At 42.3% G+C, this 15,313-nt stretch overlaps 1 protein-coding gene across 4 annotated transcripts in view; it reads left to right on the forward strand.

Moving 5' to 3' along the window:
- Positions 1-15,313, forward strand: part of NUP93 (nucleoporin 93) — a 107,967-nt gene that overhangs the window by 75,398 nt on the left and 17,256 nt on the right. For all 4 annotated transcript variants that reach the window (XM_058527861.1, XM_058527860.1, XM_058527863.1 and 1 more), the window contains 3 exons: positions 8,667-8,741; positions 11,151-11,240; positions 12,809-12,948. In XM_058527861.1, coding sequence (XP_058383844.1) covers positions 8,667-8,741; positions 11,151-11,240; positions 12,809-12,948 — 305 coding nt within the window. The remainder of the gene's footprint in view (positions 1-8,666; positions 8,742-11,150; positions 11,241-12,808; positions 12,949-15,313) is intronic.

Below are 15,313 nucleotides of genomic sequence, written 5' to 3' on the forward strand. Positions count from 1 at the left end.
GGCTTGCCACATATTTACCACTCTGTGTTGCGGAGAGAACACTCCTGGGGTTCAGATCGTAGCTTCACCGCTGACTAGTTCTGACCTTGTCCAAGTTATTTGACCCTGCAGACCTTCAGTGTCTTCAGTGGTGAAATGGGATTCCTGGGAAGATCCGTGGTAATGGAAAGTACCTGGCCCATAATGGCCATGCCTTACTATTGTCTCAAAAAAAAGTCGTTTCAGATCATTTGGAGGTCAGATTAAAAATTATAATATAAAAATTATGGTGTTAGACATTTCAAGTATTATTGCCAATGCTTCCTGATAAGTCTTTTTCCCAGAAGTTCTTTCATAGCTAACTAGCATTTTTTTTCTCATGAGAAATAGGACAGTTGAGGCTCAGAGAGACGTGTAATATGCTGGTGAGACTCAGGACTGTTGGCTTCTAGATCATTGTTCTGTTGAAGTCTGGGTCAGCGTGGGTAGCTTGGCAGTTTGTCATGCCTGTAGGATAACTTCACACATCCTATATCTATAAATTTGCTTCTGATTTAAAAACCAGTTTTTCTGTTCTATTAGCCCCCAAATAATAGATGCTAAAGTCATTTATCTTAGGAAAATACTCATTAAGGACTGTCTTCCACATTTCTTAGATTCAAAGGCTTCAAAGACTCAGATCAGAGTCTTTGGGAAAGAAGAAAACCCTTGGCCAGCCTGATGTTTCTTTCTCAATTTCTTGTGAGTCTGGGCAAATAAGTAGAACAGCTCATGGTTTTATAAACTTCATTTTTAAAATGGTGTTAATGGGTTGTGGTCTGTATTGGGATTTGGAAGTAATTATAAGCTACTAATGAGATGTTCTTTCTTGATTGCTCTTCTCTTAAAAATAGACTAGCCTATTTAGTAGACTCTTCTTCCTTGACCTTGAGTCCCCTTGGAAGGGAGTTATTGATACTTTTGCTGTTCTCTGTCGTGACACCTAGCAGAGTGGATAGCTTTGGTATAAAAGCTGGCAAGTGATGCAAACGGTTCTCTCTTCAGGTTACCTAGGGAATTGCTATTTTTAGAACTTTGTAGGTTTTGTTGTTTGTTGCTATTTTGAACTTTTTTCCTGAAGTAGAACATATGTACAGAAAAGTACACACATCATAAGTATACAACTCAATGAATTGTCACAAATGGAACACACCCAGATGAAGAAACAGAACATTACCAGCACCCCAGCAATGCCCCTTGTTGCCTTTCCAGTTACTACCCCTCACCACCATCACTAAGGGAACTGCTGTCCTGATTTCTGACATCATAGATTAATTTTGCCTGTTTTTGAACTTGATGTAAGTGGAGTCATACAGTACGTACTCTTGTTTCTGGCTTCTTTTCCTTAACATTCTGTATGTTGTTGCATGTAGTTATAGGCCATTCATTCTCATGACTGAACAGTCAAACTGCAATCTGTTTATCCATTCTGGTGTTGATGGACATTTGGATAGTTTCCAGTTCTTGGCTTTTGTAAATAGTGCTATTGTGAACATGCTTGTAATGTGTCTTTTGGTGAACATATGTTTGCATCTCTGTTGGGTATACCTAAGAGGGGAATTGCTGGGTCAGAGGGTATGCACATATTCAGCTTTAGTAGATAACTGCCAAACAGTTTTCCAAAATGGCTGGAGCAATAAACCCTCCCACCAGCAGTGTGTGAGAATTCCATTTGTTCCATATCCTTGCCACACTTGGTATTTTTTGTTGTTTTTAATTCAGCCATTCTGGTGGATGTGTGGAACCATGTGTTTTTACAGGCTTTTTCCATATACTTTTCTTCAACATGATGGAGAAGGAATATTACCTCCACTTGGCTGGGCACTTTCTCTACCCTTTTTATGGGAAACCTCATAGTGTGAAGGCCGGAGACAGGCGTTGGAATTCGGCAGGCTCGGTTCCCGGCCTGGGTTTCCTCCTTGTGGAGGCCTCTCTTGAAGAACTACTCTAAGGGATGTGGAACATGCATGAAGAGAGCCGGGGCCGGCACAGAGTGCACACTCAGTACATCCCAGCAGTATTTATGGTGGTGGTTAGTGGTTAGTTAGCTGCACATTACTAAGTTTGTTTTAATCATTTTAATATGAATCTGTCCCTTTTTAAGTGTTTCCCTTGATTTAGAAAGTATCACTAGGAATGAAAAAACAATCTTTGGGCATAAATAGAAGAAATAATTAAAGAAGTATGAATTGCTATCTAAATCGTTCTTTTCTGGGCACTTTATTGTCATGAATAAGGTTGTTAAAATCCAGAGTCATTAGTTAGGAAGGAGGCTTTCGATCATTTTGAATTGACTTACATTTGAAGGAAAATGTCCAAATTTGGATAATTTAATATAAAGAGAGGCTTGAGGCTTTTTAATTATTATTATTAAGCAAAAATGAACTAGGGTATAGTGGTTCCTGAGACATTTTTTCTCCGAGCCTTCCAATAACAGAAGAGCAATGACACATTGGTAGTATCTGTTCCTGGCAAGTTTTAATAAGGGAAATGAGGCTTTAATCATATAAATTCAATTTGGAAATTAATTTCCTTAGGATATCATTGAAGAGGGAGGTATAATTTTTAAAGGAAGGCAGGAATTGAAAGATTGTTAATAACTTTTCAAATTATAGTCTGAATAAAAATGGTATGCTTTGAAGTGTGGGGGAAGAGGGAGAATCCCCCGCTGCCCTTTCCCTTAAGGTTCTTATGGCTGGCCAAATAATTAACAAAACAGGTTAACAGGAGAAAATAATACCAAATGTAATAACACGTATACATGGGAGAAACCAGGGACTCTGCATTTCTCAACACAATAGGAGAAATTCTCATCTTAAATACCATATTCAGCTAAAGACAAAGGAGGATGTTGGGGGTGGGGGGAGTCAATTACAGGAGATTACCACTGAAGCACGGTAAACAAGAGTAAGGTTATTATGCAGATTTAAGGCCTCACTTTTCACATTGATAAGTTTCTAGAAATGAGGTCATCCCCCCTCTTCCCAATACAGAGAGGGAGATACCTTTACAAATGGAGAGTTCCCTTATAAATGTAAATGTTTGGCAACTCCTCGAAGGGCCATCCAGAGAATGTGGCCAGAGAGACAGAACTTCCGATAAGATGGGCTTGTTGGTGCCTTTTCTATTGTAACATCTATTTTACATTATATTATAGCCATCAGATAGAAGATCTGTTCCAGGAAGGAGTTACTATGTCACATTCTTTAGGCAGTTAGTGGGGGAGGTCAAATGTCCATCAGAGAAAACAATCAAGGTAAAGAGATATATTTCAGGGTGGCCAATCTTGATCTCCCACAGAAGCAAGAAAGAGACTCCTGGCTAAGAACCCTTGTGCCCTCGTCCCTGCACCTGGTCAATGTGAGGAAGAACACGCAAGTCTGTGCTGCTTACGTTGTAGCACGAGGGGTTTGAGCAGTGTTGGCAGTTGTTGCCATATCTTAGCTGACTTTTAAAACAGTATTTAAAGAGAAATTTATCTAACCTCAGTGAAATCTAGTGGCTGTGTTGGTATTAGACATAGTCAGTGGGTGGTCCTTTAATGTATTGTCTGGAAAGTGACAGCCTAGCAAGCAACAGGCTCGATAGCAACAGGCTAAGTTGTAGCTTAATAATTACAGATAATGGTGGTAACATTCCACGCTGTGATGTGTGGACAGTGTGTGTTGAACATAGTCTCTAATTTTGATAGTTGAATTACTACGATATTTCATCAATTCCTATTCACACATCTTTTCCACATTCTAACATTTCTGAAATCAGGATATGTCTTAAATTCTGTGATGTGTCATAGTTTAATTGACAGCATTTTTCCTTCCTACATAAATAACATTTTGTCTTACAATGGCATATTAGATTTGATGGACTATAGTAAAATATAGACCAACAGAGATTGAATTTAAAAACCCCGGACTAGATGATTCCAAACTGTATTTTATGGTGCCCTGGTAGGTTTGAAGTGGATCGATTTGTTTCACATATTAGAGTTTGAGTAGGATTTCAAGTATAGAAAGTGCTGTACTGCTCTTTCAAAAAGAAGTTTAAAAAAACCAACTCAAAGGCCCTTCGTTATATCATCGTGATGTATCATACATGAACACCCCTTCCTCTTGCACAGTATTCTGGTAGGTATATAGACCTACTTGTGAAAACTCTGCTGGTCTCCTCCACCCCCACCCAAACAGCCTGTGCGGTGCTGCACATCCTTCCAGTCCCCTCTCAGGTACTTATGTGCACATTTATACGTGTACGTCCATCTGATCAATTCATTCCATAAATGGCATCATTTTCTATATTAGATTCTGCAACTTAGCATTATGTTTTGATTTTTTTTTAACTTATTTTGGAGCTTTTTCTAGGTTAGTGCATGTAGGTGTCTGTCACTTTTTAGTGGCTGTCATAGGTTTCATCGTATAAATGGCCTAAGTAGTATTCTCATTTTATCCACAAAGAGCGAGGCTCCAGAGAAGTTAGATGTTATTACCCAAGGTGACACAGTCATTAGTTGGGTTGCATTGAGAACCTGGGTCTTCTGGTCCTCAGTTGGTGTTTATTTCTGGTAGTACTGGGCTTCTGTGTGCAGATTTCATAGCCAACTATTATAAATTAATCATTTTGGTTCCATTTTGCTTACATAAAGCCAGAACATTCCACTTGGAAATTAAAAACTCTCTTCCTTCTGGGGTATCATCATATTTCCTTTTTACTCTGGACTTGTTTTGCTAGGAGTGCTAGTTACATTCTTTTTCCCGTAACTAGAATGTGCCCTCATCGGGAAAGAGTTTTATTCATCTCTCATACACTTTGCACCAAAGTAGTTACTTAATAAAAGTTTGCAGTTTTCTCCAGCCACGTACTACATGTTCTGGAATGCTCTCTTAGAATGGCTGTTTTGGGAACACCGTCTACTCTGAGAAGACCCTTCTCGTGTCTCTGCTCTCAGAGGCTGCTCTTTCTCCACACATCTCCAGACTCCTGGGTGAGCCCCTTGTTTTCCTCTCTGGCCCTGCCCTCCCATCTTCCTTGTCTTTCTGGTCTCTCATTCCCTGCTCCTGTCTTCCCTGCTATGGTTCATTCAGGCCCCAGTGCTGGGAAAACCCAGAGGTCTGAGGAGTCTGGAATGTTATTCCCACAAAGCATGCTGGCATCTACTTTCCCAGCCCTCAGGCAGGCCCGGCTTTGAAATTCCAATGAACATTTGCAGTTCCTCTGCTCAGGAATGTGCGTGTACACATCCTGTTGATGGGTAATTGACTTTGTGTGTGGTGAAATAGAGGCTTGGCCAAGGGCAAAAGAAGGAAAGGTACTTTTGAAAACAAGAGCATTAGGCAAAATTAATTTAAATGGAAATTTGAAAGCTGAAAACCAACTACTTTTTTAATGGACAATTTTTAAAATTAGGTCTTTAGTATTGGAAAATATTTCTCAAGGCTGTTTATGTATATTTAGCTGAAACAACTATGTCCTTGCAGAAATGTTTTAGTGCTGTTCCTCTTTTCATCCCCCTGTTTATTCCCCCCAGTTAGGTTGCTGGAATTAACAGGCTTAGTGCTCTGTTCTTTAAAAAGAGTTGGGGATCATCAGCTTTCAGATGGTTAGTTCTGTTCCAGAAGGGTGGCTGCCTTATGGTTCAGTCCTTAACTCAGCGTTACTGGGAACACTCAGAATTAATCCAGCAGTAGAAAATGAGCTGGTGGTCGGTTCTGTTTATATAAGGAATATATGTTTGCATAGAAAAATGAGATGAGAATTTCTAGCCAGCACAAAGTTAAAGATTTTAGGTTATGTTTCTGTAGTGTCCATATCTATCCATTGTTCAATATAAGATTTATTCCTGTGTTCGTTATAGTTTATTTTTGTTTAAAAAGTGATAACAATAGCTAGCATTTATTGGCCAAGTGTTGGGCATTGTGCTGAACTCTTTCTTCTTATTCGTCACAACAGTGCTGTGAAATAAGTACTGTTTTTCTCCCCGTTTAATCTTCATCACAGACCTTTGAGGTGGGTACCATTACTGCCCCTGTGTTACAGCTAAAGAAACTGAGGCTCAAAAGCAGTATACTCAATCAAGATCACGTAGCTAGTGAGTCATGGAGCCGGGATTTCTAACCACTACCCTCCCTTGTTCTCTGATGGCTGTCTTTGGAAAGCTGCCCTGGCAGGCAGTGTGGTGCCTGACTGGAGATGCAAACCATGGCTCCACTGCTTCCTGTTGGAGTGACCTCGGGCAAGTTGCTTTCTCTGTGCTTTGGTATCTTCATCTGTAAAATTGATGTAATAAAAGTACCTCTCTCATAGGGTGGTGGAGTTAATACATGGAAATTAAGACAGTGCTTGATGCGTAGTAAGTGCTCAATGTGTCACTATTATTATTGTAGTACGGTGGTTTCAATAATTCTGTGTTTCGATAGGGATGCTTTCAGCTGTGAGTAAAGAAAATTTGAGTTTCTGTGGCTTGAATGGGGATTTATTTTTTCCACCTAACAAGAAGTCTGCAGGTGAGGAGAGTGTTGGCCTTAATTCATTTGTTATGCAGTGCCATCAGAGACCCAGTGCCTCCTTGTCTTTGTATACCACCATCCTTAGCGCATCCACCTACTGTAGGTTCACAAGATGGCTGCTGCAGCTCTAGACATTACATTTGCATTCAAGGGAGAAAGCTGAAAGGCCATGCCAGGCTCTTTGTTCTCCCTTTATCAGGAAAAGCAGAAACTGTCCCCAACACACACTACCAGACTTATGCTTTCATCTCATTAGCTTGGACTTAGGGCACATGGCCACTCCTGGTGCAGTAGAGGCTGGGAAAGGGTATATTCAGTAGTGGGTAGGAATCAGCTTGTGAAGGCCTTTTGTTAAATTTCAGAAAATTTGCAGTCTAGTTGATATCACCTGGGATAGCTTGAAATCTACCATGGTGGGAGTGTTTTTACCACAGAAACCAGCAAATACTACAAATCAGGCCCCCTTCCCAAAACTGGTTGTTAAACATTTACCAGCACACCATTGTATTTAACTCTATATATAGCTGGAAAGGTGGCAGGGAGTAGAGGTGAGAGATAGGGATTGGGAGTGGTCATTGGGTCAGCCAGCCAGCAGCATCTACCAAAGTCAGTAAACTGTTTAAAGCTCTTTTAATACCAATGACTGCAGAAAATCAGAGCTCAGGAGGACCTCTCGAGATTGTCTAGGACAGCCCCTTCATTTGACTGATGCAAACCTGAGGCTCCAAGAGAGTGTTCTTTGCTCCAGACCCTGAAGCCAGCGAGTAAAGTGGTGCTCCTGGAACCCAGGTGTCCTGACAGTCCAGTGTTCATTCTCCAGAACTTGTGGGTTTAAACCCACCTGTCTGCCTCCTGCTCCTCTCCTGTTCTCCTGTTCTGAGGGCCTGCTCACGCTAGTGTTCCTTTTACCAGCTTGGGTAGTGCTAGGAGGTTCTGCTGCTGTCTTCCATTGGTTTCCAGGAAGCCTACTCTAAACTGCTTTGTTTTGGATTTTAGAGAATAGAGCATTGATTTTTTTTTTTTTTTCTTTCAGTGAGAGAAGCTTAACAAATTTGATCTCTGCTACAGTACAAACTAATGTATTGGAAATTTAAAGATATACCTAATATACCTAATAGAATATACCTGATTTTTATGTGTTTACAGTAGGGAATAAGCTTAGCTAAAGATTAGTCTTCCTAAAAAAATACTAATAACGTTTTTCATATGTTTGTGCCTAACTCTCCCCATCAGAAGGTAAGCTCTTTGGGGACAGGCTCTGTGGACGGGCTTATTGTCATCCTGTGGGGATGGATGTGCGCACAGCTGTGTACGTGGCAGGCGCTTAGCAAATGTTTACTGAAGGAGTGAATGACTGCCCAACTTACACTGGCTTCACATCTTCAGATGCAGAAAATTAATCAGCAGCTGTTGTCTTAGTGTGGACTCTAGATTGGAAATGTCTGAATCTCCCAGGATCGTGACCGTGTAAATTCCATTCCACAGGCTGTCTGATATGATTGATGGAAACAGGAGGCTCACACATAAGAACGACAGCCTCATTGGTGTGAAGACACAGGGAGGGAAGATGAGGTGGAGAGGGGCTTGGGATTGAAGCTGAATATTGAAAAGATTTGTTTTCAGAAGCAGTCGTTGAGATATCCTCATAGCTTACCCAGCCTCCTATTATTTTTAAGTTGAGTCCCATACCTGCTCCCTTCTCATGTGTTCATGGTAAGAGAGTTGCATTCTCTTGAAACCTCTAAAACCATCATTTTGAGGAGTCTGACTGGGAAACAGACTCCTCACAGCTTTGTTAAAGACGGGCGTATGTGGGGCCGGCCCCGTGGCCTAGCGGTTAAGTGCACGCACGCTCTGCTATTGGCGGCCCGGGTTCGGATCCTGGGCGCGCACCGACACACCGCTTCTCCGGCCATGCTGAGGCCCCGTCCCACGTACAGCACCTAGGAGGATGTGCAGCTGTGACATACAACTATCTACTGGGGCTTTGGGGGTGGGGGGGAGAATAAACAAATAAAATTATCAAAAAAAAAAAAACTTGTCTTTAAAAAAAAAAAAAAAGATGGGCATGTGTTTATATGAATTTTTTTTTCCTTTACATGGCTGAACGCTGTTCTTAACCAATTCCGAATGTGTATTTATCTACAGCCAAGTTACATCAGTGATGTCGGCCCCCCTGGTCGAAGCTCTCTGGATAGCATCGAGATGGCCTACGCCCGGCAGGTGAGCATGCTCTCGAGGAAGATCGAATCTGGGAAAATCCTGTGTGAGCCCTTTGGGGAGTAGAAGGGAACAGAGACTTCAAGTGAAAGTCAAACCCTGAAAGCAAGTTGGGTGTTCGTTCAGAGGACTGGTTAATATTTTACCATCTAGGTCCCTAGAATTCCATCAAATTGGGTAATAGAATACTCAGATTTGATTTAGGGAAATTGAAATTGGCCCTCTGCACTGACTAAGGATCTCATTTTGCATTTGGCAGTAGCCCATGTACAGTAAAGCCTTGAGTAACTGCACTGCTTAGCAAATGGAGTTCTGTATTAACTGAATTACCTGGTAGACTGATGGTATTATCAGAAATCCTTCTTCACCCCTTGCTGTTGAGAGACATTTTCTAAATGCTTTTCTGCCTTGGCAAGCATAGTGTACTCAGCACTGCTTAATATTGTCCTAGACAAGCTCATGATATTTGGGTATTGTGGTTCTGGTTGTGTGTGTCATGACCGTGCAGTAGCAGGGGTATGGATTGAGATGCTTTGTGGTAAGCGCGGGCATGCTGTTGGACTGAAACTGCCCTGAGGGCAGTACATAGCTGGAACTGACTTTTTGAATGAGCAGTGCTTATTCAAAATGTGTGTTTCATTCTAATTTGCCACTTCCCTGCACAAAGTACCAAGAAGGGAAGACGATCTGGTTTCTTGAATTGAGGGTGGTGGGCTTCTGTCCCCCTTTAGATTGTCCTGTACCAGCAGTGGCCAAGGAACACTTGCTCAGTTGTGACCAACTCCCATGATTCTTTGAGGGGAGAACACATTGGTGCCACTGTGGCCCTTAGCATTACCCACTTCCTTACTTCTAACCTGGAGTGGGTGGTTGGAGGCAAAAATGCATGGCAGCTGCGGAGGTGAGCAAGGGGCAGTGAGAAACTGTTAGACCCTCTGCCCTGTAATAGAAGTCTACTTTGAGCTGCCCATTACTTGGGAAATGGAGTTCTGCATTAACTGAATTACCTAGTAAGCTGATGGTATTATCAGAAATCCCTCTTGCACTGCTTGTTGAGAAAAATTTTCTAAATGCTTTTTTCAAGTCTCTCTCATTCAGCGTACCGTTCCACTTCGAACTCGCGGCAACCGAAGCCAGCCTCATCAGCTTCCCGCACACAAGTCTCCCTCTTTTCAACTCCCTCATGTTTTACTACTGGGCCTTCGTATATTTCTTTCTGCTTCAATTTTTAGATGCCTTTCTCCCCGGCTACATCTACGTCCTTTAAATTTCGCCTTCATTATGTGACTGACTGCTTCCATTGCCATCGCCACCACCAGATTTCAGGCCTAGTGAAATGTATAAGCTTCTGAGGAAAGAAACTATGTATCTTCTGTATCTGTAAAAACAAAAGCTTCATAAAACTAACTTTTTCTAGCACTTAGGACACCATAATGTCATGTATCTGTTTACATGACTGTCCCCTCCAGTGAAGAGTGTATTTTTGTATCCTGTTGAACACAGTACTTTGCAAAGGGAGGGCCCCTAATAAATGCTTGTTGAGTGAATAAACACCTCCTTATAGTTTAAAAACCATTTTATTTAATCTTTATAATACCCCTGGAGGCTGCCTGATACCATCTCCCATTTAAAGTAGAGGGAATTAAGGCTCGGCGGGGTCCTGATTGTCTAACATCACTACCTTGTTCAGTCCTTGGTAGAACGAGGACTCCGGATACAAAGAGTAGAACTTACTAGTTTTTAGCATTGTTATTTTAGTACTTTTAAAGTAAAATTCAAAGTAATAGTGGTTTTCCCATACTTTAAATAAACATCACATGGTTCCTTTTTTCTTGAGAAAATTTAACCAGAGGAGCAGAGATTCCTTTCAGGAGAAATAGGTACTAAATGTGCAGCAACTGCTATTCTAACATCCCTGGAGGGCTGCGACTTGACGCTCCTACCCAGCCTGCAAGCCTGGGCCTGGGGCCATCAGTCCTCACGCCAGATGGATTGCCGAAATTTGCCTCAGGTTCTTAGGAAGCGGCAGCAGTGCTTCCGTTGTCCCATCTCTCTCTGGTCCTTGCTTGCTGGGATTGAGGGTCTGCTGGGCAGGAAGGCGCGGAACTGCCTGTGGTGCTCCTCCCCCAGGACCCCCCTGCTCCATTCTTCAGGTATTAGGAAGGCTGGGGGAGCAGTTACCTTTGGTGTGTGTTGATGCTGCCGCCCAAAGCTCAACCGCAGAGCTGGGGGGCTGGCCAGAGGCCTTGCCCTCCGGGCAGTGTGGATAGCTCAGCCACTCTCAGGAAGAAGTTGGCTGAAGCTTCTGCTGACCATTGGGCAGAAGCTGGCTTCAGAACTGCTTCAAGAGGTTTTAAAAAGAAGAGGTAAATATAGAAATTACGCCATTTACTTTGGTTTTCATCATTTCAGATTTATATCTATAACGAGAAGATTGTGAATGGGCACCTGCAGCCTAACCTCGTGGACCTCTGTGCCTCCGCCGCAGAGCTGGATGATAAGGTAGCGCCGGAGCTAACCCAAACAGAAATGAGGGGCCCCGGGCTCGGGTGGGATTAGCAGCTGCTAACTTGGCGGAAATGTGCTGGAATGAAATATTCCACTTTATTCCATGGAATGAAATGTTGGCTGTTCTTTAGAGTTTTATTTTAGATAATTTTGGAATGGTGTTTTGATGATGATGCTATAGATATGTATTTTTAATGCATCTTCAGAAGGTCCAGCCAGGATCAATTAATAGTCACAGGAATTCTCCTTAAGCTGTTTTTGCTTTGAAGCCCTGTCAGGCTCCAACTCCTGCCTCACCGTTTCCCTCCTTAGAGTAACAGTCTCCTTAATGAGAGCCGAATTGTAGAGATGATGCAGTTTTCACACCCGTGGGTGAGCCCCTGGAACTTGACTTGGGTGGGATATTTACAAGCATTCTTCATATGCTGCTGGTTCCATTCCCCTCTGACTTTCCATCTTTATTCCCATCCCTCAATTCTTATCCATGGCCAGTTTTCTTCCCCTAGGGGGGAAAAAAATTAAAAAGTGGATGGCTGGATTGGTAGGTGGGCAGGAGGAAGGGGAGAATGAGGGGAGGCTATAATGGAAGCAAGTACTCATACACAAGTTTTTTTTGTCCTCAAAAATACATTCAACTTTATTTTTTATAAATAGTAAAATGTTAGGCAATATAAACAGATCTAAAGAAGAAAGTAAGAATCACCTGCTATCTCACCACCTGGAAGGAGTCGCATTTGGGTGGATTTTCTACAGTTTGAATTTTTGAGAGAGACAATGAAAACAGGATTTTCTCTTTTCCTTTGGAAAAAATATAAACCTGCTTTTCTCCAGTCAATGTTGTCTTCCAAGGATTCTTGACTTGAGAATGTTGCACAGTGTTCAGGGAACACATTTTTAAGGAGAGCTTTACGGCCAGGAGGATCTGGGGAGAGGGAGTCCCAGCTGTGTGGTGGTAACACAAAGGAGAGAACGCCCGTTCCTTTCCTTTCCTGGGAGGCTGTCATGGAGGCGTCTTTTGAAGGGACTGAGTAGGAAAGCAAATGGGAGGCTGTGCCGCTCACAAAATGGAGTGAGAGCAATAGCCCCTGGAGAGCCTCTGGGAGGACAAAACCTATGTTATTTAGGTGAAACTCTTATTTTAAGCCTTTAAAAACTCAAATGACCTTGTAAAGACTGAAGTGCAGCTGCTTGAGTTGAAACTCCTAGAGCTTTGGACGATTATAAATGTGTTCACTCTCATTTAAGGGTAACCCACTGAGATTCAGTGTTCTTGTTACTTTTATGTGGTCTTAATTATGTAAGTGCTTATGTCAGACCTAGAATAGTAACTGATCTGAAAACCAACTTGGGACAGGGGGTGCTCGTTGGAAGGTGGAAGCCCGGCAGCTGGCAGGGCAGAGGTGCATCTTCCGTACTGGGCATAAGCCTGGGGGCCTCAGACAGAAGACATTGCCCTCTTCCCCCACCACGTCCCGCCTGCCATTGAGGTCAGAGTGCCAAGAAGAGCCACACAGTTTCTCCAGTCCCACAGCATTGTCACGTGCAGTCTCATTTGTGTGCAGAACATCTCTGACATGTGGACCATGGTAAAGCAAATGACAGACGTGTTGTTGGCGCCGGCAGCTGATGCCCTGAAGAGCCGCAGCAGAGTGGAAGTGCGCATGGAGTTTGTCAGGCAGGCCTTGGGGTACCTCGAGCAGAGGTAAGGCGGCAGTAGCACAGTGCGGCTGGCTCTCAAGTCCCCTGACTCAACTGTTTCTCGTGTTTTAAGTAGTTCTCAGGCTAAGTGCTCTGGAGCTGGTATAATTTAAACAAGGTTGAGCAAATCTGAGAGGTGTCATCTTGTTTTCAGAAGCACTTCTCTACCAGGACTGTTTCTGCAACAATATAAAATCGTGATAAGTGGGAGCACTGTTAGACTTTTTTTCTATTTTTCTGCTCTCTTTCCCTCAGTACCGAGACATCGTGATTATTAGGCCATAGTGCCTTAGGTCAGGATCCTGTTCCCTAATATGGTTCACCCGTTACTCCTTAGGTTCTTTTGTTTTCTCTCAGTATTTTAATTTTCGCACCCAGCAATATTACCACCTACAAACCTTAGGAACTTTATTTTGATAAATGAACCTTGATCCTTTATTTTCCTTCAGGCTCTACTCGGTTAATCCCTGTGAGTCCAGATCCTTCCCAGGTCCTAATGCCTGTGATTTGTGCCTGAGTTTCTTTGCCACCTCCTCACTAATTGGAGTTGGTCACTGAAGGGTTTGTGGCTGTGCCCTTGTGCTGTAACTATTGTCTCCTTCATTGGTAGGGCCTGTGCCATTCATCCCTCCCTGTGGACGCTCCTTCCAGCTCTGAATTGGCCAGCAGGGGTTGTCATGAGTGTGCAACAGACCCACTTTATTTCAGAGACAGGGTGCTGGGCCCCTCTCTGCTGGCTCGAGAAGAGAAAGCCACGTTGAATACACTTGCTAAGTTGCAGCTCTTTGCCACTGAGCCTGTGCAGCTGCCAGTGGCCTTGCAATGTGGTCGCCCTTTATCAACAAAAGACTACTTCGTTAGGAAGTCATAAGATTTCCTTATGTGTAACTGAGGTAATTCAGACTTGGTACAGCAGAGAATAGGTTTTTATACCAAATACTTTATTAATTATACAATAGCTACATGAGATACCATCAGACTTATTAAACTCACTATCCTCCATTCTCTTATTAAGAAAAATCTGAAACTCCAAATGGTGTTTTACTCATTATGGCATAGGCACAAAAGAGTCTATAAAATATTTCATTAGGCTTTGGCTAAATTTTTGTAACGTTAAGTTTTGAGTGTATTGATCTTCAGCCTTAAATAACCTAATGTATGCAGTAGTATTTATTTGCTACAAGTCAGCAAAATGTGAGTCAAAATTTCCTACACTATATAAAAACCTTCAGGATTTTTTTTAATGGGTATAAGTATGTGACTGCTCATGATTGCTTTTTCTTTTTTTTTAATTTATAATTTTATTTATTTATTTATTTTTCCCCCTAAGCCCCAGTAGATAGTTGTATGTCATAGCTGCACATCCTTCTAGTTGCTGCATGTGGGACACGGGGCGTCAGCATGGCCGGAGAAGTGGTGCGTCGGTGTGCGCCCGGGATCCGAACCCCGGGCCGCCAGCAGCGGAGCACGCACACTTAACCGCTAAGCCACGGGGCCGGCCCATGATTGCTTTTTCTTTAATAAGTCTAATTCTTAACCTTGGTGCTTGGCTTCACCAGTGGTACCAGGCTGCATTCCTTTGTTTTATATCTGGGAAGCCATCCCGTTTCTTCTATTATTCTTTTCGTTTAGTTTTTTAGAATGATCTTGTCCCATTAATTCCTTTAGCAGCACTTGGAGTTATTTGAGAGTTTCCTGTCCACAATGATTGTAACTTTATTTTCTTTTTCACTCTAGTAGCATCACTCCCTGATGGCATCCTTTTCAAGGATTCATTGTCACCTTTTGATAAGAGAATATTTTAGAATAATTATACTCACTTTTAAAGTATTTTTGCTGATGCTGATCCACTGACAGTTTACATATAATATTTCAAGTGATGTAATGTACCAGGTGGCAAAGTCGAGTCAGTTCAAAATGATTTTTCAAGTATAAGGCTGAAAACATTGAGAAAATATAGGGTTGGTCTGTTCCCTGCCACATTCCAAGATCTTGAAGCAGGATATGTATTTCTTAGCCCTCAAGAACTTTACGCTGCGTCTTCAAACTATAGGGCCTTGCCCTCTTGTGAGTTGTCTTAATTCATGTTGGAAGAGACCATAGTGGGCATCTGTTTGTCCTGCTGCAGGACTCTTTTCTCGAAAATCTTTTCCAGGCTCTGCCTTTAAATACTTCCGGTGATGGGAAACTCATTACATTTGTTAAATTTTGTTTGTTTTTCATTATAAAAATGATGCATGCTTGTTATAGAAATTTTGGAAGAAGCCAAAAAGAAGACCTGAAGAAAGGGGGGAGGCTCCTGGGGTACCTCCAGGATGTATGGTGATATATAATGAATGGTTATATTTCATTTTTCCCCCCTTTTTTTG

The sequence above is a fragment of the Diceros bicornis genome, chromosome 32 (assembly GCF_020826845.1).
Source record: "Diceros bicornis minor isolate mBicDic1 chromosome 32, mDicBic1.mat.cur, whole genome shotgun sequence".
In the NCBI taxonomy this organism is placed as follows: Eukaryota; Metazoa; Chordata; class Mammalia; order Perissodactyla; family Rhinocerotidae; genus Diceros; species Diceros bicornis.